Source organism: Cibotium barometz, chromosome 10 (assembly GCF_041138505.1).
Source record: "Cibotium barometz isolate CiBa-2024 chromosome 10, ASM4113850v1, whole genome shotgun sequence".
Classification (NCBI taxonomy): Eukaryota; Viridiplantae; Streptophyta; class Polypodiopsida; order Cyatheales; family Cibotiaceae; genus Cibotium; species Cibotium barometz.
The window spans coordinates 17173077-17196057 of record NC_141055.1 but is presented as its reverse complement, the minus strand read 5'-3'; the positions used below and the strand labels follow the sequence as shown (position 1 = coordinate 17196057).

The following is a 22981-nucleotide window of genomic DNA, read 5'->3' as shown; positions in this document are numbered from 1 at the left end:
TGTCATGGAAGGAATGAAAGAGCCGAGTCAATAGAAAGAGAGGAAAGTGGGGATGAAGATACCTTGTGTAGATTTATTGATGAGTGGGTGAAGACTGTTGCTGTTTTGCCGCCTGAGCAACAGTCTAACTGGAACTCAGCTGATGTCTCAGCAGCAGGAAATAAAGTGACAGTCGGTTCTGCAAAACACATTGCTGAACTGGAAGAGACTGCCTTGAAGATAAATGCAAAGGAGGTACAGGAAAAGGTAGCTGTTTCTTTGCAAGAGAAACATGAAGGTGTAGAGGAGGATCTGATAGGGTTGCATTGGAAGGAATTGAGGAAGCAGGCAAGCAGGCAACTTAAAGCATCTCAATCAAAAGAGATGCAGGCAGCACCAAGTGACAGAAACATGGAGGTGCAAAGGAAAAATTGGAAAGAATATTTGAGAAAAGAGATGACATTGACTCAAAAAATTGCTCATCAAGCACTTAAGATTACGGATCAAGTTTGTGCCAATTTGCACAATGTTTCAAAAGCAGTGCAACAAGACTTGCTGTAGCTGGGATTGAGAATGCTGTATTTAGCGAGGAAGTCTTGAGGGGAGCTGCATCTGAACAGGCATGGAGCCTTCTACTGTTGAGAGTCATATACGGAGCCTGAAAGCAAGACATGCTAAGGATGGTGCTGAAGCAGAGAAAAGAAAGGGTTCGACTGCTGAGGAAAATATAGCCAGTAGTTCAAAGAGAGTTTCCAGTGATTTAGCTTCCTCAAGTGGAGATACAACACCTAAGCCTACAGAACAGGTTTGCCCCAACAGTGCAGATGAAATGCACAGATTTTTTTCATAGCCTTACTGACTCCAACTGTTGATGTTGCATGCTCTAGTGTGCACTAGTGTGAAGTTATTAAAGGATATTATTTCATGCCATTAATGGACAGATTTTCCTTTCTCATGAAATTAGGTTGTAAGCCTACTTTCATCTTGAGGCTAGTGATTTTTTCTTTTCATGTACAAGGCATAATAATAAATGATGTCCATATGGTGTCATTTCACACTGGGTGGTCAAGGGGGAAAAAACCCTTCAATATAGAAGGTGAAAAGTGCCCCTAAGAAGCCGGCACAGTGAATTTTCCTACAAATCCCCCTGTAGTGATGTGTGAATATGTACAGGGTAGTCTCCAAATAGGAGTAAGCTGGAAGCTTTGTGGAAAGCTTCAAACTTCTCTCTAGGCAATGCCTTAGTAAACAAATGTGCAATGTTCTCATGTGTAGGTGTAGCCTCTCTCTGACATAGTGATAATGTATCTCTATGTGCTTGGTGCGAGCATGGAAGACTGGGTTCCATGCTACAGCCATAGCACTCTGACTATCAATGAGAATGGAAATGGGTGTCTGTTGACTCCCACGAAGATCTGACATCAATCTCCTCAACCATACACACTCAACTGTACAAACTATATGTCCAGCCTTGTGTTACACAAGTATATGAGACAGCCAATAGCCTGCCAACAGTCTGGCTGTAGAGTGGCATCACAAGGCTCTCTTGCATCATACATACTCAGCCTAAGCCCCAGTTCTATTGGAGTAGAAATAAGCTTACAATCCTGAAATTTGAACATTTGTAGCAATCCCTTTATGTACTTGGACTGTACTAAAACAATGCCCTCTTGTAACTGTACAAATTGAATGCCCAAATAATAGTGTAATAGCCCAAGATCCGACATCTCAAATGAGGATTCAAGAACAACTTTGAATGCTATAGTTTTATCCTCATTGGTCCCTGTTAGCAACATATCATCCACATTTAGGATGATGATAATGAAATCCTCCTTGTCCACCTTGATGTAGAGGGTCTCTCCGTTTGACTATTCTAGAGGCCTTGGGTGGTCAAATAAGCATGTACCTTTTCATACCAAGCTCGAGGAGCTTGTTTGAGGCCATACAATGCCTTCCGTAATCTACATACTTTCCCTTCCTAACCATGTGCCACAAAACCCTTGGGATGACTCACATACACTTCCTCGTGTAAGTCCCCATTAAGGAAGGTTGTTTTGATATCCAACGATATACATTCTGGGCATGATCGACAGCCACTGCAATAACACTGTTGATGGTGATCATCCTAGAAGTAGGTGCAAAAGTCTCATCATAATCAATGTCCTTTTGTTGAGCATATCCCTCTGCCACAAGTCTGGCTTTGTACTTGTAAATAGTACCATCAAACTTTTTTTTGACCTTGTAAACCCACTTCATACCAATAGCTTTCTTGCCAAAGGGCAAGTCAACCAAATCCCATGTGCCATTCTTATATATGACATCCATTTCATCATGCATGGCTTTCATCCAATGTTCATTCTCCTAGGCTTCCTCAAGCCCTTGCAACATAGTGCTAAAAGCACATAAAAACCTTCGATTTTGCTTTCAAAGGGTAGACCCAAGAAAATCTAGACTAATCATCTATGAATGTTACAAAGTACTTATGTTTTCCAAGTGATGGTGTCCCCATAGGACCACATAGATCACTATGTATGAGCTGTAATTTACGATCAACTCTCATTGAACCATTGTTTGAGAAAGCATTACGATGCATTTTGCCACAAGAATGCATCCTTCAAATATATGTTTGGGAGGTACCTCAACATGTGGAATGTGGTGTATTATTTTATGCCTTTGTAAAAGCATTAGGTTGCCATAATCTACATGCCCAAACTTGGCATGCTATAACTCTACCCCTTGTATGGCAGGAGTAGTAGTAACCACACAGGTATCATGTGTTCTCTTTTCATTATATCTATCCAAATGATAGAGTCCATGGAGTGTCTTTGGAAGTGACTATTTCATAGTCCTTCTCATGGTCCCTCACTGTGCAGTTGTCATCCTCAAAATTGACAACAAACCCTCTTTTTGTCGTGCGTGCACACCCGGTTGGTGTAGAGGTGATATGGCATTCTAGGCATTCATAAGCATTAAGCAGAGCACTCTTGGCATTAAGCATGGCATTCAAGCATTAATCCAGTTGTTACAGCAGTTCATAAAGCATTCCAAGCATTTATCACATCAGGTCGGGACCTGTGGAATTAGCCGACATCATTTAAAGGGGCCTTAGGCATTTATTGGTCATGGAGGTCCCAGACGAGCTGGCCGATAGTAGTATTCTGGCCAACCAGCAGCATCATCTCATATATAAAGCAAAAGCATATCATTCATTCAGGCATCCTCTTCCTTCTCAACGTTTCTGGCCTGAGGAGAGTTTCCCTTCTTTTTGGGCTTGTCAGCATCATTTTTGCCCTTGTTTGATGGTTGATAACCACCATTGGCTTTGCCTTTGCCCTTGTCATTAGCAACAAAGGCTGGATCAGTGTCACGCAGAACAGAAGACTTGTTTTTCCTATAACAATAAACCCGCTAATTCTTCTAACTAAAGCGGTTCCGGGTTGCCCTGCATGGACAAGGTGAGAGATGTATGAAAATTCAAGTAAGTCTTTGGCAATGAAGACAGTGTTCTGGAAACAAGTTCCTTTTCTGGAATCACCTCATCTATATTGAACAATTGCTCCCAAAGATCTTGGATCTTTGTGAGATGATCTACCATGCTGTCACCTTCACTCATGTCAAGATTCTCAAGCTTCCATTTGAATGCCATCACTCTCAAACTAAGATTTCCGCATCACCATATAACTTGTTCCAAAAAATACTATAAACAAATTACGTTATCAGCAGTTATCTTGCATGGACAAGGTGAGAGATGTATGAAAATTCAAGTCTTTGGCAATGAAGACAATGTTCTGGAAACAAGTTCCTTTTCTGGAATCACCTCATCTATATTGAACAATTGCTCCCAAAGATCTTTTATCTTTGTGATATGATCTGCCATGCTGTAACCAATTCTCAAGCTGCATATCAAGATTCTCAAGCTTCCATTTGAATGCCATCACTCTCAAACTAAGATTTCCGCATCACCATATAACTTGTTCCAAAAAATACTATAAACAAATTACGTTATCAGCAGTTATCTTGCTTGCCATGTAGGAGTGGATGTTGCACACAATCTTGGAGGTCAGCAAATCAGCAGGTTGTCCCCCATCTTGAGAGTATTTGCAAGAAGCCATTTATTGGAGCAAGGACCACCTTTCCTTGGCTGGCCTAGCAGTGATGTTTAACCTTGGACCAGGAGGTACATTGCCTCCTGATGGTCTCTCCCATTCTTGTGAGGCTGATCCATAACTATCTATGGTTGGGAGAAAAAGTACTTCCTCTGCACTAGAGATAAGTCATGTCCACAATCAGACTAAATCAAAGGATATGAAAATCTAAACACCAATGCAGAAGTTTTATCGTTGATGGTGAGGATCTCAGCACTTCCATGCTTGCATTTTAATCAGATACATCATCTCTTCGATGGCTTTGTCACCAATAGTAGAATACCATGCATGTGGTCCCTACATAAATCAAATGCAGCATATTTACAACTCTTCTTGAGGGCTTTGATGTTAGGAAGAAGGGAAGAGGCTATTGAATGTGAAAGAAGGGAATGCACAAGTGTAGACTGTAGGATGCACTGCCGTCATGGATGAGGATGCATAACTTAGAGGCAATAGCAATGACCTATGAGAGCGTGGGGAACAAACAAAGAAAGCAGGCAGGTGATGATGAGAGGCGCCAAAAAAGGCCCAGTTTCAACTTCCGGTTGGGAAAATATCCAGGTACGTTGTTCAAATATATGGATTTATTAGTCCTATGATATTTTTGCCTAATTGTTGGTCGTCACACGTCCTTACTTACTTAGTTGTGTAGTGTTCCTGAAGGATGGTATGAGGAGGAGGGGTCCTTAACAGACAAACTCGTTGAATTCATGCCAATGATCAATTGGAATTGCCTTCATACCATAGCTTCATGAAGAAGAAATCATGCATTAGTCACCTATTGCACCGAATCTGGCTAAGGTTGAGCCTCTTAAACTGTGAAAAAACTCAAGAGCACAAAAGATATGGATTGCAAAGGAAGTGACTCCAATGTAAATCAAGCAGAAGAATGCAGAATCGGCCAAAGTTTGAGCAGCTCACAAAGAAGGAGAGTGGGCAGTCTTTCACGAGGGCAAAGCTCTACTGAGGATTTCCACAAACCCAAACCAAGACCAGAAATAGACTTTTGATAGGAGGACCTCCTCTTATAACTGGCATGTAGTTCCCCAAGCTGACTAGTAGGATTTATTTCTTGGATGTTTCCTTTTCTCTCAGATTGCAGATTTTTGGCCCAATATCTCCACGGTCTTAATGTGTATTTGTCTTTGGTCTTAGGTGCTTCTGATTTTTCGCAGCCGTAAATTTAACTTTCTGTCTTTCTTCTTCTTCTTCTTCCTTCTTTCTCTCTCCCTCTCTCTCTCTCTCTCACTCACACACACACACACCCCATCTATCTACACATTTGTATGCACATGTGTGTATTCTAAAGAACCCCCAATTTGCACCACAAGCGTTTTGAAACTGATATTTTGATGTTTCTAACCACCTCAATGTGGATGAATATCATAAATTGGCCTTGGAACTGTGTTGACCACCTTGTCTTAGTAAATTTGGAGCTTCTTTGTTGATAGGCATGCCGTTAATGATTTCACTATAAGCTTTCTTTGCTGATTTCTATGCATACATTTTTGACAGCAATGGGCAGCAGAGATCTCTGAGCATCAGATCAAACGGTGGGCTACAGGCAAGGAGGGGAATCTACTGGCTTTGCTCTCCAATCTTCAGCATGTAGGTTTTCCTCTTGTTGTCTGTGTTAGATACTTAATGCAGTCTCTGTTCAAGAGAAGTCCTTTTGGTCCTTTGGAAATCAAAGAGTAGCAAAAGTACATCGCGACAAGAGTATAGGTCAGGTGGGAATCTGTTTTCACCTGTTTAACATTATGTCTCTAAGACACATCTTTCTTTTCTCTCAAGGTGTCAAGCAACACACCATACCTTGAGTGCATTGGCTAATTTTACAAGCTTGCATTGGGGAAGTTTTTGGAGGTGCAATGCATTCAAGTGCACAACCATATTTCTGTGATGGTGCTCTTAAGGGTGTATCATCATGCCAGCAGACTCTAGCCAGCGCGGTTGTGAATATGTCTGCTAAGTAGCAAGCCTGAGGTCCAAACCCTGGCTGCCTATACTAGGTGAAAGCTTTTCAAAAAAGAAAAAGAGGGTGTATCATGGCATCTTGGTTGAACTAGGCTATTAGAACTAACAGATCTATGAAAAATAATTTTGGTAACAATGTTGGGCAAGCTTGTTGTCCAGCAGAGTTTAATGCTAAAACCTGCTATGGATGTGGGGATGAGGTGATTAGAGGAGTGAGATGAAGAGGTGGGGGTTTGGCTTACATTTGGTTAGTGTTGTGAATTTTTTTTCCCAGGTTTATCAAGTACCTTGATCTGATAAAGCAAGAATATTTTAAGTGACATACCCTAGTACACAGACAAATTATATTTTCCTTTTACTGTCAGATTATTTTTTCCACCTTACGAAAGTGAGCTCCTTATCACACGTTTATTTTGGGACTCTCATTTTGACTAAATAGTGTATATATTCAGACAATGCACCTAATTTCACAATGTGTCAATTGAATCGGTTGTTTAAGTGGCCCGTTTAAGTAACACAAAGGTTTGTCTAAGGCTGCTGGCTTAATAGTCATGGGCCAAATATTGTTTGTATATTGTACATGGGCCATGGGCTAAGGACAATAAGATGTAAAAGTGAATGTGGCTTTGGCATGGGCATGGGTATGGGCATATATTAATGTAGTGTGAACCCAATGTCTACTATATAAGCCAATATTGGCCATTCACTAATCATTCCATAATCATGATACTTTTATACCAATACAATTACAAGCTTCCATAACTTTTCTTGGTGCAATCCACCCTTGCCGTGCTTCAAGTAAACAAGCACACATCTATTCTCCCTCGCCTCTTGCAATGGTATCAGAGCTCTTGTTTTGATCCTTTGCTTCATCCAATTTTGCCATTTTTTATGAGTTTTTTGAAAATTTACCTTAATCTTACTAATTTTTGCTTAATCTTTTTGCCAAGATTGGTTGGATTTGGTTAGGACTTGGTTGAAATTTGTGGGAAACTAGTCCAATTTTGACCAATCGGAACCAATTTTTGGGCTCTGGACCTAAATTTGGGATGGGTGGACCAAGATTGAAAGAAATTTGAATTAATCATTCTGCTAATCTCTCTGTTAATAACGTTTATCATTTTGTGCTTCTCTCTGTTAATCACGTTTATCATTTTGGATGGGCAAGTAGAGTGGATGATTTTGATTTGATTTGGAGATTGAGATTTGGAAGCAAAAACATGAGAAATGTTGTCGAAATTTCACGGGAACACCCTGTTTTGGGTGAGGAGAAAAGCTTGATTCAGTTCTTGGGGTTATAATCATTTGCCGAGCCAGTTATACCCTTTTATAGAGCCAATCAAGAGCTTTGTAACAAGCCGTAGCTACCCTGAATTGGACATCTCTAGGGTCACCAAATTAGGGTTTCTCAAAAATCTAAAAATCCTAATTTAGTCATAAACCGTAATCCATCTTGCTAATCTTTTTACACCCTTTAGTAGCACTCATTCCCCTCTTTCCATCAAGCTATCGACTACCCAAATCCGATATCCAAAGTGATGTCAATTTAGGGTTTCGTAAAAATATATAAACCCTAATTCAGTCCTAGGGTATTTTGAATCTCATAACCAGCCTTATACCTCTTCGTAGTACTCATTGAGGGCTTTGATTTGAACCAAAAAGCATCTCTTCTCTTGGTGCTCTGTGAGTATGGTAACTCCCACCATATCTCCCTTCCACATCAGCAAAACATTCTCGTATTTAGGTGAGCCCCAAAAAGTGTAAACTTTTTATTTTTTATTTTTTAACATTTTGAGGTGGAAAAAACACCACCCAACCAATATGTATGATGAAAATAAATTTTTTCCTCCAAAAAGCTTGTAATTCAAGAGTCACGTCAGAAGCCTGTCAGGAGCCAGTACATCCATAACTAACTGTCAGGTCCCACAACCCCATAAGCATAACTAACTGTCAGGAACCACTACATCTATGAGATCCCGAAATTGTAGAGACCCCAAAAAATATTATTTTTTAAATTTACTCATAAATATAATTTATTGATGAAAAACTCCATGTTAGTATATTTGTATATCAAAAATATCATTTTCTACTTAGAAAAACGGATTTGTGTTAAACTTCCAACAGCAAAGTTTTAATAGTCTCTCTCTCTCTCTCTCTCTCTCATGATCTCTCTGCTTTAGCTTCTTCCTCTGCTTAGCTATGGAGCCTTTGCAAACTGTGTGTATAGCCCCTTGTGAAGCTAGAAAACGGAAGGTTGATTTACACATTCGTATTCCTGAAGAGTATGGCAGCTCTAAAAAAACCCATCCCACTGATGCACAATTTGTCCAAGCTCGTAGGATAGCTAAGGAGAAAAATGTAGATCTTTGGGTTGATGGGCATCTCTATCCAATTGACCCTCCATTAACAGCAGTGTTTATCATCCAATGCATCAAAATTTCTCCTGGAGGACTGGGGAAGCTATGCCAGAACAGTGCGAATTTAGGCTCTGCAGCGACGATGCAGGCTCAAAATTCACACTGTTCTAGCACTACTCCCCTAGCCACTCAGGATCATTTCAGATGTATATAATGAAATTGAGTACACTAATTGTGAGAAACAATAGTTTATAAGATAAAAACAGCTTTAATCATATGTAAAATTACATTATTTGTCATCCAATGCATCAAAATTGCTCCTGGAGGACTGGGGTAGCTATGCCAGAACAGTGCGAATTCAGGCTCTAGAGCGGCACAAAATAGAGCGTGCCTTCAAGAACCTGAAAGACACTATAGAATCTACTACATTGCACTTGTACACATCACCTTGATCACCTTGATGTGACCCCTCATTAACCAATCCTTGAATGAGGTTAGACACTATAGAATCTACTACATTGCACTTGCACACATCACCTTGATGTGACCCCTCATTAACCAATCCTTGAATGAGGTTATACGTACCTCCTTACAAATATACATTGTTTTTGTTTGGTGCTTGGCATGGAATTGAACATGTGCACAAAAACATGTAAAGCACAAAACCAATTTAGCCCTACTGACCTAGATGCCTTTGAAAACTTGAGTGATGTCTTGATATCACTTACCATCTTAAACTTTAAGCATAAGATGTTCCAAGCATCTAGTTTGGGCCATTTGGGATTGTTAAAAGGGGCGTTGGGGATCTCTTCTAGCTTGCCAAATAAACCTGGTTTTTTATCTACAAAATATGAGTGAGAAAAGAAAAAGATATTGTTCTGTACAAGATCACTTGGGCTTTGAGATATAAACATTTCCTCTCCAATGGATGCATGCATAGCATAGAAAACTCCAGTGAGGCTTTTGAGTGGTTGTTCCTCATCAACATAATTAGAGGGGAAAGTATCTGCAGAGAGACATAAGAAAATGGAGGATCATAAGAAAATTTGAAACAAAAAATCTAATATTAGCATGTTGTTAAAGCTGTGTTTATGTTACACTGACAATTTGAAGGAAACCTTGGTTGTTGGCCTTGAATGTACAGGTTTCCAAGGGCATACACATGTTGCACTATGGCAACTAGTCCTTCCTTTTCTTAGTATGCTTGAAGCCTTGTAGCCGCCCTTCCAATGATGTAGCATATTCTCCAGTTGACGCACTCGATGTGGTCCCTTAGAGCTTGGTTGCATGTAGACCCAAGCCCCAACCCTGAATCTTGTTGGAGCCCAAACTCCATTCTCATCTCTTGTGTTATGCAGGCACAATTCCACCTTCTCCCTAGGTCTTCTCACATTACTAGAAGAGGCCATGGTGGTAAGAAAAGAGAAAAGGAAAAAGAAAAGCTTGTTTTACAACAAAGGAGTAGAGAGGAGAGAAAGTTTCGAGTTTTCAATGCAGCAATGGAAAGCTCAAAAAAGGGTGAGAGTTTGAGAATAGGCTTCCTGAACCTAGAGTAAACTAAAGAGGGATAGAGTTTCTGCAGCAATGGAGAGGGAGGAAGCTTGAGAGAGAGAGAGAGGAAGATTGAGAGGGAGGGAGCTTGAGAAGGAGGGATGGAGTTTTTGCAGCAATGGAGAGCTTAGAAAAGAAAGAAAGAGGGAGAGGGAGCTTGAGACTGAGGGAGCTTGATAAGGAGGGAGAGCTTGAGAGGTATGGAGTTTCTGCAGCGATGGAGAGCTTAGAAGAGGAAGAAAGGTTCAAAATGAGCTTTCCAAACCTAGAGTATGTTGGGGGGAAGTTTGAGAGGGAAAACACACTTTTGGGAAAAAAATTAAAAAAATAAAATTTTAGGGTTTTTAATCTGCGCAATTGTAGGTGGGGGGGACCTCTAAGTTTGGGCCCAGGAGGTAGAGGGACAAGAGTAGTAATTAGGCCCCATTAGCAAACCAAAGCCTAGGCCCCCTAGGGTCAAAGAAGTCAAAAATGTGCACCCAGTCCTCTTCCTATTGGTCCATTCCTAATCAAAAGTTAATCCAAGAGGCCCTCTTTGGGTCCAAAAAATTCCTAATGTGCATTTTCAGCTCTGCCATGCCAAAAGAGAAACTGAACAAGCAATCGCTTGTGCCTCAAGATTTGAAGGATCTGGACTACATGGAGCATGTAGAGAATGTGGAGGAGGGTGAGGCAATGCAAAAGGCTGGAAACACTATGGCCAATGAGGAACAACGGGCATGTCACATATAAGGAGGTATACATTATGCCACAACTAGCAATGTTCAAGCGCATGTGGTGGATACCAATGTCAACACCAATGCAATGCCTTCTATGCCTTTTGATATGAGTCAAATGATGATGATGATGATGGAATCAATGATGAACCCAATGATTGAAGAGATGAAGGGTCTCTGAGATGACATTAAAAGTGAGATCAAGGGTAGTATTGAGCAAGCAAGACAACAAACTCATGGGGAATGGATACATGATGTTGGTGGTCCCTCTCATCGTCCCAATTTTATGGATGCTTCAAGAGCAAGCAAAGGCATTGTGTTTGGGGACATGGATGGTATGATGCGGATAGACAAAGAGAAGACCAACCCAAGCATGCACTCTTCTTTTGGGGTAATGCATAACACTGTGTATGCTTCTACACCAAGTGATGCAAAAGGGAAAGGACATGTTGGACAATCTTCTCGGACGCATGCACATACCGCAAGTCAGGGCCATGATTACCATGCATTTGGATCAAGATATGTGGAGCATGAAGACCGTGTTGAATGGATGATGAGATGCATGGGGATCACATGGTTTGTAGGGATAGACACTCATTCATGGATCGAGGTACTCATGTGGATAGACATGCTCATGAAGATAATGATGAGTTCAAAGGCATTAAGGATAAGATCGTATCTACCAAGTTCAATGGCGAAGCCACTTCTAATGAAGAGTTTGAAGAGCGGGTCAACAAAATGGATCTATATTTTGAGATGAACCCAAGGAGCGAGAGGGCCAAGGTCTATTATGCCACTTTACATTTGGAAGGATATGCTCATGCATGGTGGAGGCATCTACAATCTCAACACTATGAAATAACGACATGGCATGCTTTCAAGGATAATATGAGAGGTGCATTCACTTCCAAGTTGCATAGGGACAAGTTGGTTTGTGAGTGGGATAACTTGGAACAACGAGGATCAAGTGTTAAGGATTACACTCACAAATTCCTCAAGTTCATTCTTCATGTCAATGGCTTCAGAGAAGATTTCAAGGTGGTAAAGTACATCAAGAGGTTGCAGAGCAACATTGGAGCTGATGTCAAATCTCAAAGGCCACGCACACTCAAAGAAGCTATGATGTTAACCGGGATCTATGAGGAGAAGTACACTCATTCTTGGGCAAGTCGTAGCTATGGGCGGCCAGATTTTGGCTCAAATTTTTTTACAAAAAGTAACCTAGGAATGCCAACACTACTTCAAATGAGCTTCAAATGTGCCCAAGTTTCCTGTCGTGTATGGTGGTAGTGGTTGGCAAGACAAATTTGATGATATCCAAGAGGAGTACATGTTAGACGAAGAGGCCGCAAATATGATGCAGAAATTACAGGATGGTACATGTAATGATTTGCCTCATTTTCAATTACAAAAAGGACTCCTTTACTACAAGAAGAAGGTGTATCTTGTGCCACATTTGGCTTTCAAGCAAAAAGTGATGATTGAGATGCATTCTTCCCCCATGGCGGGACATTTGGGTTTGTTTAAAACCTATGATGCCATTAGAAAGAGCTTTCATTGGAAAGGCCTTTGGAGAGATGTGAAGAGTTTGTCTCCAAATGTATGCTATGTCAACTCAACAAAGATCCCACACAAAAGCCCGGTGGTTTACTACAGCCTTTACCTATTCCGGAAGGCAAATGGACACACATTGCTAAGGATTTTATTACCAGCCTTCCTATCACTAAGAAGGGGTGGGACAGCATTTATGTAGTGGTTGATCGGTTGACAAAAGCTGCTCATTTTGTGCCAACAAAAGTGAAGTTTTTGGCATCTATGGTTGCACATCAATTCATGGAGAGTGTGTTTCGCATACATGGTATGCCACAACAAATTGTGATTGACCGAGATGTCAAGTTCATGGGCACATTTTGGCGTACATTGTTTGAGAGCATGGGCACCCAATATTGACTCCAAGTACGGTCTATCACCCGAAAACTGATGGTCAAACTGAAAGGGTGAACAAGTGGCTTGAGACTTACTTGAGGCATTATTGCTATGAGACATAACGTGCATGGGATGAATGGTTGCATTTGGTGGAGTTTGCCTACAATAGCACATACCATGTGAGTATTGGAATGTCGCCTTTTGAGGCTATATATGGTTACAAGATACATGTGCCAATTGTAGCATTCAAGAATGATGATGTGAATCCCAATGCAAAGGATGAGGTGGAAAGAATGCAAGTTCTTTTGCAAACATGCAAGGAGAACATCAAGAAGTCTCAAGAGAAGATGAAGCACTTTGAAGATGCACATCGGAGACCATTGGAGTTCAAAGAAGGGGATAATGTCTTCTTGAGGATTCCCAAGACTCGGTATGGTTCTCTCAAGGGCAACACAAACACAAAGCTTGCACATCGCTTTTATGGGCCTTACAAGGTGATAAGGAGAGTTGGAGAAGTGGCCTATCAATTGCTACTTCCCACCACAACAAATATTCATGATGTCTTCCATGTGTCACATTTGAAGGCTGGATGAACTCCCTTCCATGAGTGAAGATGGATTGGTGGAGTACATTCCCGAGAAGGTGTTGGGCATGAGAGAAAAGGTAGTTCGCAAAACTGAACCTTGTGTGAATATCTAATCAAGTGGAAGGGATTACCCCAAGATGAAACTACTTGGCAGCCCGCAACTATACTACAAGGGTTTGAGCATTTATTGGAAGCATCTAAAGGAGTACATTGAGGCTTACAACAGTGAATTGGTTGATGGAATTTTCTGTAATTTACTGTTATGTGGTCTATTTGATGTTCAAAGAGATGTGGATATCATGTAAGTAACACATGGGGAGTATACTTGGATAAGGTTCCAAAGAGCATTTGTTGGATGTGGGATGATCTTATTGCTCATGCAAGCTCTCTTGGACAGATTTACAGATTTTACAGATTGATGGCCTTCATTGATGCGTCACTCATGTAGAGATATTTTGGTTCTTCGACATGATGCATGTTTCGAGGACGAAACATACTTGGGTGGGGATGGTTTGTAATGAAATAAGGGGTCCGTGGCCTTGTGGGTTAATGGTCATGGGCCAAATATTGTTTGTGTATTGTACATGGGCCATGGGCCAAGGACAATAAGATGTAAAAGTGAATGTGGCTTTGGCATGGGCATGGGCATGGGCATGGGCATGGGCACATATTAATGTAGTGTGAACCCAATGTCTACTATATAAGCCAATATTGGCCATTCACTAATCATTCCATAATCATGATACTTTTACACTAATATAATTACAAGCTTCCATAGCTTTTCTTGGTGTAATCCACCCTTGCCGTGCTTCAAGTAAACAAGCACACATCTATTCTCCCTCCTTGCCTCTTGCAGGACGTCAGCATACTGATGACATGTGGCAGGTTAGATGGTAGTGAATGTGCATGACATTGACTCCATCAAGTAGTGGGGTGTTTTACAACTTCTTTCTACAAGGAAGGAAAGCTTGTGTGAGGGGTTTAAGTCCAAGTTTGAGGGAGTTGATCCATTTTGCTTTGCCCCTACAATCAAGTACTGCTCCTACTACAATGCTTCACTATCAGTAGAAGGATTAGTGATTCCATCTACCAAACCACCATATACCACCCTAATTTTAAGAACTTGCTCTTGTGTGTCTTCTTGATCTTGCATCCTAGATTCCCATGCAATTTAGTTTTGGCACCTTGTTGATGGTGCACTACTGGAGTTGGATTATGTTTTCAACCAGCCTTTGCATTTGATGAGTAGTATAGGCTCTGTGACTCAAGGAACAAGAGCTTGTGGGCAAAAAAAAATTAATGGATTTTTTAACATTCATCCAAGTAGTTGTTGAGATGTTGATCCCCCCTCCCCTCCCCACCCTATGCCACACACACACACACACACACACACACAAACACAAACCTGGTAACAATTTTGTGATGCTTAGAGGCAGGGAAACCTGCATGTTATGCACAAGAGAACGTGTGAAATCAGTTGCAATCTATAGTTCTTTATGGATATTGTACGAGGTCTAGGCTAATGGTAGGGAAATGTGCACACCAAGCATGAGAGAATACATGTAATTAGACTCTCTTGGTCTTCACGAAGAACCTTTTGATAGTATTTGGTCACATCTTTCAAATTTCAATGCATTATGGAGTAGAAAAGTTGTGAGAGAGAGAGAGAGAGAGAGAGCTCATTATGTGTGCATATGCTAATCATACAAGTACAAACCTATCCAAAGACCATAATAAAACATCAAGAGAAACCCTCAACGACAAAGACAAACTATTCATGGGCTCATAACAAATTTATGGACAAACTTACAATGATGATACTTGACATAGGTATTGCATTGCCTTACATGTGTATGCCGAATCCGATAGAAACTTTAGAAGATATATGACACTACCTAACAAGTACATAAATAGCATATATGATCCCGGGGAGATAACCTAGACATGTGAGTAGCAGGCATATCCAAAATTCTACCTACAAAACCACAAAACAAGATTATCATTTTCAAGCTTAAAATGAGAGAGAGAGAGAGAGAGAACTTAAAGCAAGTTTTGAAGCTCTTTTGTAAAGTGGTGTGCACTAGCATATCGAAGACATAACATACTAGCATGGCCAGGGCATCTGATAAAGAAACTAGAAACAACTCTTTAGGATGCAAGTCACAAGGGTGCTTATAAAATTCATGATGGATGCAAGTTAGAACCATTGTGTGTGCTTACATGGTAATACACATCTCATTAAGAGGAAGAGTAAAAAACAAAGCCACACCTATAAGCAAGTGGTTAGGATGCAAGTCAAAAGGGTTCTCTTGAACTTTCTAGCTTGTCCTTAGCTCATAATTCGCTACTACTCTCCTGTGGTAAAACTCACACATCATTGCATGCACCAAGCATCCTAAACTCTCGTCCTTTTATCGTACGCAATCGGTGGTATCACCCCAAGCTCTCATGGTTTACTTAGTATGAGAGACACTACCATGGATCATTCAAAACTTCACCCCCAAGTTTTGATTATTTAGAGGGGTAAAGGCAAGGTGGGGTTCACAACACCACCCCATGTCAAAAAAATGATATCTCATGGTTCCCGAGGGAAGAGGTGAAAAGGGCACACTCAAGGTTCCTACTTCTGAACCTACTTCTAGAGAATACTTTTTCTTCTTATAACATTACCAAGCATGAAGATAAATATGCTATTGAAGTACTTTTTCTCTCAGCACTATGATCCGGTTTGAAGCAATAGGTACCAAGTTTAATGCTATACTACTTAATCAGCTCCTCTAAAACTTTCTATTCTCCTGATTAATAAGCTTGTTGAACCTTAGTTTAATTTAACTTCCCAAGTTTCCCTTGCTTGTAGGAAGGGATGGTTGAAAGTGTAATGCTAGGTTGCCATGGGCTGAAAGTTATGAACTCTTTTAACATTAGAGCTCCATAACACTTAACAATGGGTATGCAGCACAAGGTACCATGTAATGAAACCATGTAATCATTGATGATTAGCACCTTTAAGGGCGAAGATTGTGAAATTAAACCACGTAATTAAACCATGTAATCATTGATGATTAGCACCTTTAAGGGCGAAGATTGTGAAATGATAATTGAGAAGGATCGATAGAGAAGACTTACGTTGCAGCCATATCGCAAAAAGACTCCCACAGGCGGCAACAGAATTGCCAACAAGATCTCGACGACTGTGGCGGCTGCCATGGCCGGATCAAAGCTCTCGAAGTAGAAGGGAAATTGCTGCTTCGAATGTTGACGGGCTTGGCAACGTTTAGTAGGGTGGCCGTAAGGCAGATGCCAAAGCAGCCAGGAAAAAGTTGCTAATAAAGAGAAAGCACATTCATATAGGTGTGTATTAAAATAAAAGGTTGGAATATGTCTTTATTTTGCTTACTAAAGAGAAAGCACCATGATATACGTGTGTATTAAAATAAAAGGTTGGAATATGTCTTTATTTGCACATGCCCTTGAAGACCCCCTCGGTGGGTAGCTTTCCATGTTCTTAGGAATCTATGGCATGTAGCTTTCCATGTTCTCCACCATGATTTGCAATTAAAATAAACTAGTGGGCTTACTAGTGCTAGATTTCCCAAATCGCCTCCCGAATCTCCGAATTCTTGCCACGTTGCAGCTTCATGAAAGTCTTCCTTTATATAATATATATATAGAGAAGGCTGGATATGTCTTTATTTGCACTTGCCCTTAAGAACCCTTGGTGGGTAGCTTTCCATGTTTTTAGGAATCAATGGCATGTAGCTACCCAGAGCCCTCACAATGTGCAATGTATGCTCCATCTAAAGATGGTTGTCTCTCTACACTATGGGGTAATAGTCAAGACTCGTGAGCCGTACCACCTCACCTTCACCCTGTTACCACCATTTCACTCATTTTGAGAGTTGGAGAGAGAGAGAGAGAGAGAGAGAGAGAGAGAGAGATGTGTCATGGTGGAAGATTTTTGGGGGGTGGAGGAGGAGGTATTTGTAACGAGCTGTCAATTATATCCTCTGCCTAAGCTACCATATAATCACTTGCACATGTAGCATGGTGGAGTTTCCATATAGGAGTAGCTTTGGCACTATCAGAACAAGTGCAATGGGTCCTAGTGTGCAAGTTTTTGTCACTAGTGGCATTGTGCATTTTCAACATTATATTCCCACACATTGACAAGACATATCTTTTACTTTCTTGATGTTGGAGCTCTTCATTCATAAGATGGATAATGTAAGAGATCTCATTGTCAATAATGCAAGAGATCTCATCGTGGAAATCCTCTGCCATCCTACCAAATTTTTATTGTTCCTCAATGAAACAAATTACTTTGGCATAATCATGGACCTCCACGATGGCCTTTACATTGAGCATTCAAGTAAATCATCCACCTAAGCTAGCATATGAACCCATGCACATGTAACCTATTGGAGCCTCCATGTAGGAGGGGTTTGGACACCATCACAACATGTGCAATGGGTCCTAGTGTGTGTTTGTTTTAGTAGTAGCATTGTGCCTTTCAAACTACACATTTACAAGACATGTCTAGTACTTTCATAGATATTGGAGCTCTTCATTTCAAAAGATGGACATGCAAGAGATTTCATCGTTGATGTCCTCTACCAACACTACCAAATTTTTATTGTTTCTCTGATGGAACAAATTTCTTTGTCATAACCATGGACCTCCATAATTGCCTTTACATCACATTTGCAATATAATCTTCACACTTTAAAGAGATTGGTAGGGATCTCCTTTATCTCAATCAAAAAGGATCATTGTCATGAGTCTTTACAACTCAGTCACTTTGGTCTTTCATTTTTTATGTAGATGCTTAAATTAATATTATTGATCAATTTATACATGAAACTATGTTCTCACATGCTTGGATAACCTATGTGCTTGTGAAAATTGTTTTTGAAGAAATAACAAGGAATTCACATTTAACTAGAATTATTGAATTTTAAAAGGTGTAACTTGATTAAGGAGTTAATGAAGTAAGGCTAAGCAAGATTGGAAGAAACTAGCATGGCCTAAGGAGAATTTCCCACCCTTCCTATAAATTCCAATGATATCGGCCACTTTCTCACATGAACCAACTTGTCCACACACCTTATTCTTGCTCTTATCCCTTTGGTCCCTCATGTACACCTAGTGACTAGCCGTAACTTAAGACATCACAAGTGACAATTATCTTCTTCACCGGAGGTTCGTATAGTCCATAACCCTTTGACTCTACTATACTATACCTCAAGAAGATGCACTTTCTACTCTTGGAATCCCACTTGGTTCTGGATGAGTCTAGAATATACACAAAATAGTCTCATCCAGATGTCCTCAAATATGCAACTGAGGGTTTCTTACCTGAATAAGCTTCTTAAGGTGTCATGCCTTTGAGCATACTCCATGCCATCTCCACCACCTATGTGATTCTTGTGCTCTGTAAACCATTCAATTACGGAGCATAAGAAACTCTCAAATCTCTCCTAATCTTGCACTCCTTATAGCAGCAGGCATTAAACTCACTTGATGTGAATTCTCCTCCTCATTCTTTTTGAAACTTCTTTAGCCTCTTTCTTGTTCTCTACCAAGTTATGCCATACTTTGAAAATTTTCCAAAATCTTCAGCCTTATACCGAATAAAATACACCCACATCTTGCTACTAAATTCATCAATCAATAACAAGAAGTAGGAATAACCACCCAATGTAGTGGTTGGCATTTTATTATTACAGAGATCTGCATGTATAAGCTCTAGAGGAGCCTTTTCTTTCGTGTGGAAATGCATGCTGATGTTGCTTGCCCGTTATATAAGCTTCACACACATATGACATCTCTAAAAATGCTAGTAGATGTGACACAATCCCAAATCTTTGCATCTCTTTCAAGACTACAAAGCTCTAGTGCCCAAATCTCTCATGTCATAGGTTTCTTGTCCCCACATCAGCTCGAGCTATAAAAGCCAATAGCTCATACAAGTTGTTATGCCAAATTCCTTTCCCAAAGACGTTACCGCTAGCATATGTGATGACTGCACCAGCCTCATTAAAGAGAACCTTCAAGTCATGGTCATCAGCTATGGCCACAACAGACAGTAGATTTCTCTTGATGTCTGGAATATAAAGAACGTCGCACAACTTCTTAGTATCACCATTACTAGAAATAAAAGAAATGGTACCTAAATCCATGGTTGGGCATTTGGCATTGTTCACTACCAGGATGGACACAACTGCAGGCTTGAGGGCAGTATACTAGCCCTTTTGACTGGTCATATGTTGGAATGCTCCATTGTTGATGATCCCATGAACCATTGGATGCTAAGGAATATTTTGCTTTTGCACAGATTTTTTCTATTACCATAAAAATAGCTCCAATTTCTCTTTAGCACTATTCGTAGACTCCTTCTTCCAAGGCTTCAAGGTGTCATGTGCTTCCTTCAAATCTACATGCTTTGGCCACGTGACGAGGCTTATCATAGTAGAAACAATTTGCCTTAGATTTCTTCTTCTTTTCGGAAACATTGGGGTTATTGGAGCCCCTCCCCTTGCTTTTCTTTACATTTGCAGGTGCAAGAAACTAGGGTTGGCCACTCAATTAACGGAGTGACAACATGGGTGTGGGTCACTATCCTAACATCTCAAGAGGGAGAAGTTCACCATGGAAGCTTAGAGCTCCAAAAGAGTAAGTGTACTCATGAAAATGTATATGATCAAAAGGGTACAATGCCCATAAGCCCTATGTGTGATATAGCATAAGGCCCCCAAAAGTACACATGTAAATGACCCTAAGCCCAAGTGCCTAGGCCCCATCTCCCATGTGCATGTGCAAACAAATCTACTTCATTACATTAAGAGTTGTTTACAATTGGGGTGAATGTAGAACACTAATTTGTAAGAGTTATTTATAATTGGGGTGAATGTAGAACATTACATAATGGATTTTTTTTATTTGTATACAAAATTATACAAGTATGAGCAAAAGTTTAAAACCAAGGGAATAACCACAAATCAACTGATGTATCATAACACACAATATGATGATGTACAAATAGATAGTTATGCCATAATGATCTCAAATTGTGAAGCTTCTCTAGTCACACCATCCAAGAGATCATCTTCCGTAGGGACATCTACAATTAAACCATCTTCTATAGGGTAATCTAACGCTCCTACACCTTGTGCACCACCATCTTGTGATAGTTTGCCAAAAATCATCGCAAAGAGAAAGTGCCATTGTATGTAGTTTTTAAGAAGCGGTTTATATTAGAGTTACACTTGAAATGGACATAAGCTTCTGTGGCATGTGGCATCTCGTTTAATGTAATTCAAAATCCTATCTTTTAAGATGCATTGATATGTACAACAAATGCACCATTTGTGTTGTCATATTATTATAATAAAATGTGCATTGAATATTTGGAAAAGGTTAAGCAATGCACTGAGTCGGCTTTAAAAATAAAATTATTTGACTTTGTGCCTTCTTTTGGATGTACTATTGCTATAGATGGTTGGACAAGTTGTTAGAAAAAATCATTAATTAATATCATGTGTATTTGTCCAAGAAGGTCAATGTTTCTTAAAGCAATAGACACATCTTTATGAGAGAAGAATACTTCATATATTACAAAAGGAAAAGTTATTGCTTCTGTGGGAGGGTCAAAGAATGTTTTACTACAATAGTCACTGATAATGCTTCAAATTATAAAGAAGTGAGACTTGCAATTCAGCACATGGATTCCTTGTGCCATTCATATAATAAACTTATTATTAAAGGATATTGGAAAATTTTCATTCATCCAACCTCCTTTGTTTGATGCTAACCATGTTGTGAAATTCATAGGAGATCAGCACTTTACATATGCAACATTATTTCATGTCAGACAGATAAATGCTTGTAAGCGTTTTGTGCAACTAGACTTGCCACAACTTATTATTAAGTTCATCATAGGAAAGGTTTATTGGTTGATGTCAAAAGCATGCCGACATGTAAAAGAATTTGGTAAGTTAAACGCTTAGAGACTACAACACATGATTCTGACACATGGATGAATTGCATACACACTTGCATGGAGCTACATTTGCTTTGGATCTGAGTTTTCAAATTCATGATGATTAATCTTAAAAGTAATAAAGTTAGTGCTATTTTCAAGTTTGTGTGTAATCAACTACTTCTAGGAGATGAAGGTAAAGAAGCATTTCATCAACGCATGAAGTCTACTAATAGATTGGGAACATTTGGTGATCCATGGCACTTGGATGTAATCAAGCATGAAAATGCCCCAATGTGGAGGAAAGAGTATGCTGTTAAGATCTAAGCTAGAGGATAAGTGTGAGGCTCAAGGCATTGATGGAAGTGTTAAAAGGTAGATTATCCCAAGGGTTTGTAAATGTTAGGAATCAATTAACCACATGGTAGTAGCCACAAGACAAGGTGAGGCTCATTTAAAGCATGGTTGAAAAACTATAAGAAGAGAAATTTACACATCATAGGTCAATTTGTGGCGGCTGAGAGGTAAATAATTAGGTAGAGAAACAAGGGGTTTGAGCCATGGGCCAAGCAAGATTTTGGTGGGGATCACCGGACACTCGACCACATTTCAGCCTTGGAGCAATAATTTAAGTAGAAAGATATGGGGAGAGACTTTATTACTACTTTTTGGACTTCAACAAATCATTTGATAGTCCCATAGGTAAAGGTGATCAACAGGTTAAGATAGTGAGGGGTTGAGGATGAGGGAAGTAGGGCCACAGTAACAATATATGACGAGGTAATGGGTTGGTTTGAACAGAGTAAGGATTCTCAGGGAAATTGTGGACGAAGCTACAAATATTTTGTACCTTCCATGGTAGCTTCATAACGAGAGCTTTATCTCAGTAAATCAACTCAATTAACATAATTAATTAACTCATGCTAAAGCTTCTCTTTTCAATTTATTTGGTGTAATGATCTAACCCTAATATATGATGGGGGGTACACATGTGCATATGGGAAGCCCCAATAAATTTGTGCACACACCAGCTTTGCCAAATAACTTTAATTATTTATCTAGTTCTTATTTTCTCAACCTCTTAAGTTTTACACACATCTCTCTTTAAATAGGTATTCTCTCACTAAAATGTGTATTATAGAAAACATCACCCCATGTTAATTCATTACATAGAAAGAGGGATCTTACATTATCCCCCACTTGAAGAACTGAGATGTCCTCATCTCATGAACTGGGGATAGTCAATCAATTCTTCCTCTCTCCCAAGTGGCATCTTCAGTTGGGAAAAACTTCCACTCTATGTGCAAGACCTAGGAACATTAAAAACAACATTATCAACAACAAAACAACAAATGAAGCTAGAAATTAAACAAAAAAACATTCTTTATTACAAAACAAAAAAGAGAGCTATTTCTCACAAAATCACACACAAATCTCCATCAAATCCATATATTTTTCATGGGAAACCATTAATCAAGTTAATGGGCAATGGGTAATGCATAGATTAGAGAAAATCGATGGAAAATCCAAGGGATGGCTTCCCGGCAGGTCCTCGGCAGCGGCGCCAAAAAATGTTATGGCTCACCCTAACCCCCCTTGAAACATATCCAACAAGAGATTACCTAGTGAACCGCAACTGTCGTGAGGATCTTTCTAGTGGCCAAGCTCATAACCCTTAAGGTCTCCAAGCTCTACAACTCCTTGAGAAGCAATTCCATCGCATCTCCTACGAGAGCGTTGTCACACCGTCGCATTACACTACATGT

At 39.9% G+C, this 22981-nt stretch overlaps 2 protein-coding genes across 4 annotated transcripts; one reads left to right on the top strand and one right to left on the bottom strand.

Annotated features, from left to right (window-relative positions):
• The first annotated feature begins 601 nt into the window (after positions 1 to 601).
• LOC147634607 (uncharacterized) lies at positions 602 to 6561 on the top strand. Of its 3 annotated transcripts, XM_086803733.1 has the most exons (3): positions 602 to 784; positions 5640 to 5732; positions 5919 to 6561. In XM_086803733.1, the coding sequence occupies exons 1-3, from the start codon at positions 602 to 604 to the stop codon at positions 5955 to 5957; spliced, it is 315 nt and encodes a 104-aa protein (XP_086659859.1). In that variant the 3' UTR covers positions 5958 to 6561. The 3 variants fall into 3 exon arrangements, with proteins under 3 accessions (XP_086659859.1, XP_086659858.1, XP_086659860.1); XM_086803732.1 differs by lacking the exon at positions 5919 to 6561 and having other exon boundaries at positions 5640 to 5899; XM_086803734.1 differs by lacking the exons at positions 602 to 784; positions 5919 to 6561 and adding an exon at positions 1208 to 4685 and having other exon boundaries at positions 5640 to 5904.
• An 8448-nt stretch (positions 6562 to 15009) lies between these two features.
• LOC147634606 (low temperature-induced protein lt101.2-like) lies at positions 15010 to 16574 on the bottom strand. Its single transcript, XM_086803731.1, has 2 exons — positions 16364 to 16574; positions 15010 to 15212 (listed from the first exon to the last, which is right to left on the bottom strand). Exons 1-2 carry the CDS (start codon positions 16442 to 16444, stop codon positions 15129 to 15131), a joined length of 165 nt encoding a protein of 54 aa, XP_086659857.1. The 5' UTR covers positions 16445 to 16574; the 3' UTR covers positions 15010 to 15128.
• Between the last annotated feature and the right edge of the window lie 6407 nt (positions 16575 to 22981).

Excerpts from the sequence above, each read along its gene's own strand:
- LOC147634607 (XM_086803732.1), top strand. The coding sequence starts at position 602 with ATGGAGCCTTCTACTGTTGAGAGTCATATACGGAGCCTGAAAGCAAGA. Across the intron at positions 785-5,639 it reads CACCTAAGCCTACAGAACAG|CAATGGGCAGCAGAGATCTC; the intron begins GTTTGCCCCAAC and ends CATTTTTGACAG.
- LOC147634606 (XM_086803731.1), bottom strand. The coding sequence starts at position 16,444 with ATGGCAGCCGCCACAGTCGTCGAGATCTTGTTGGCAATTCTGTTGCCG. Across the intron at positions 15,213-16,363 it reads TTTTGCGATATGGCTGCAAC|GTAGAATTTTGGATATGCCT; the intron begins GTAAGTCTTCTC and ends GTGGTTTTGTAG.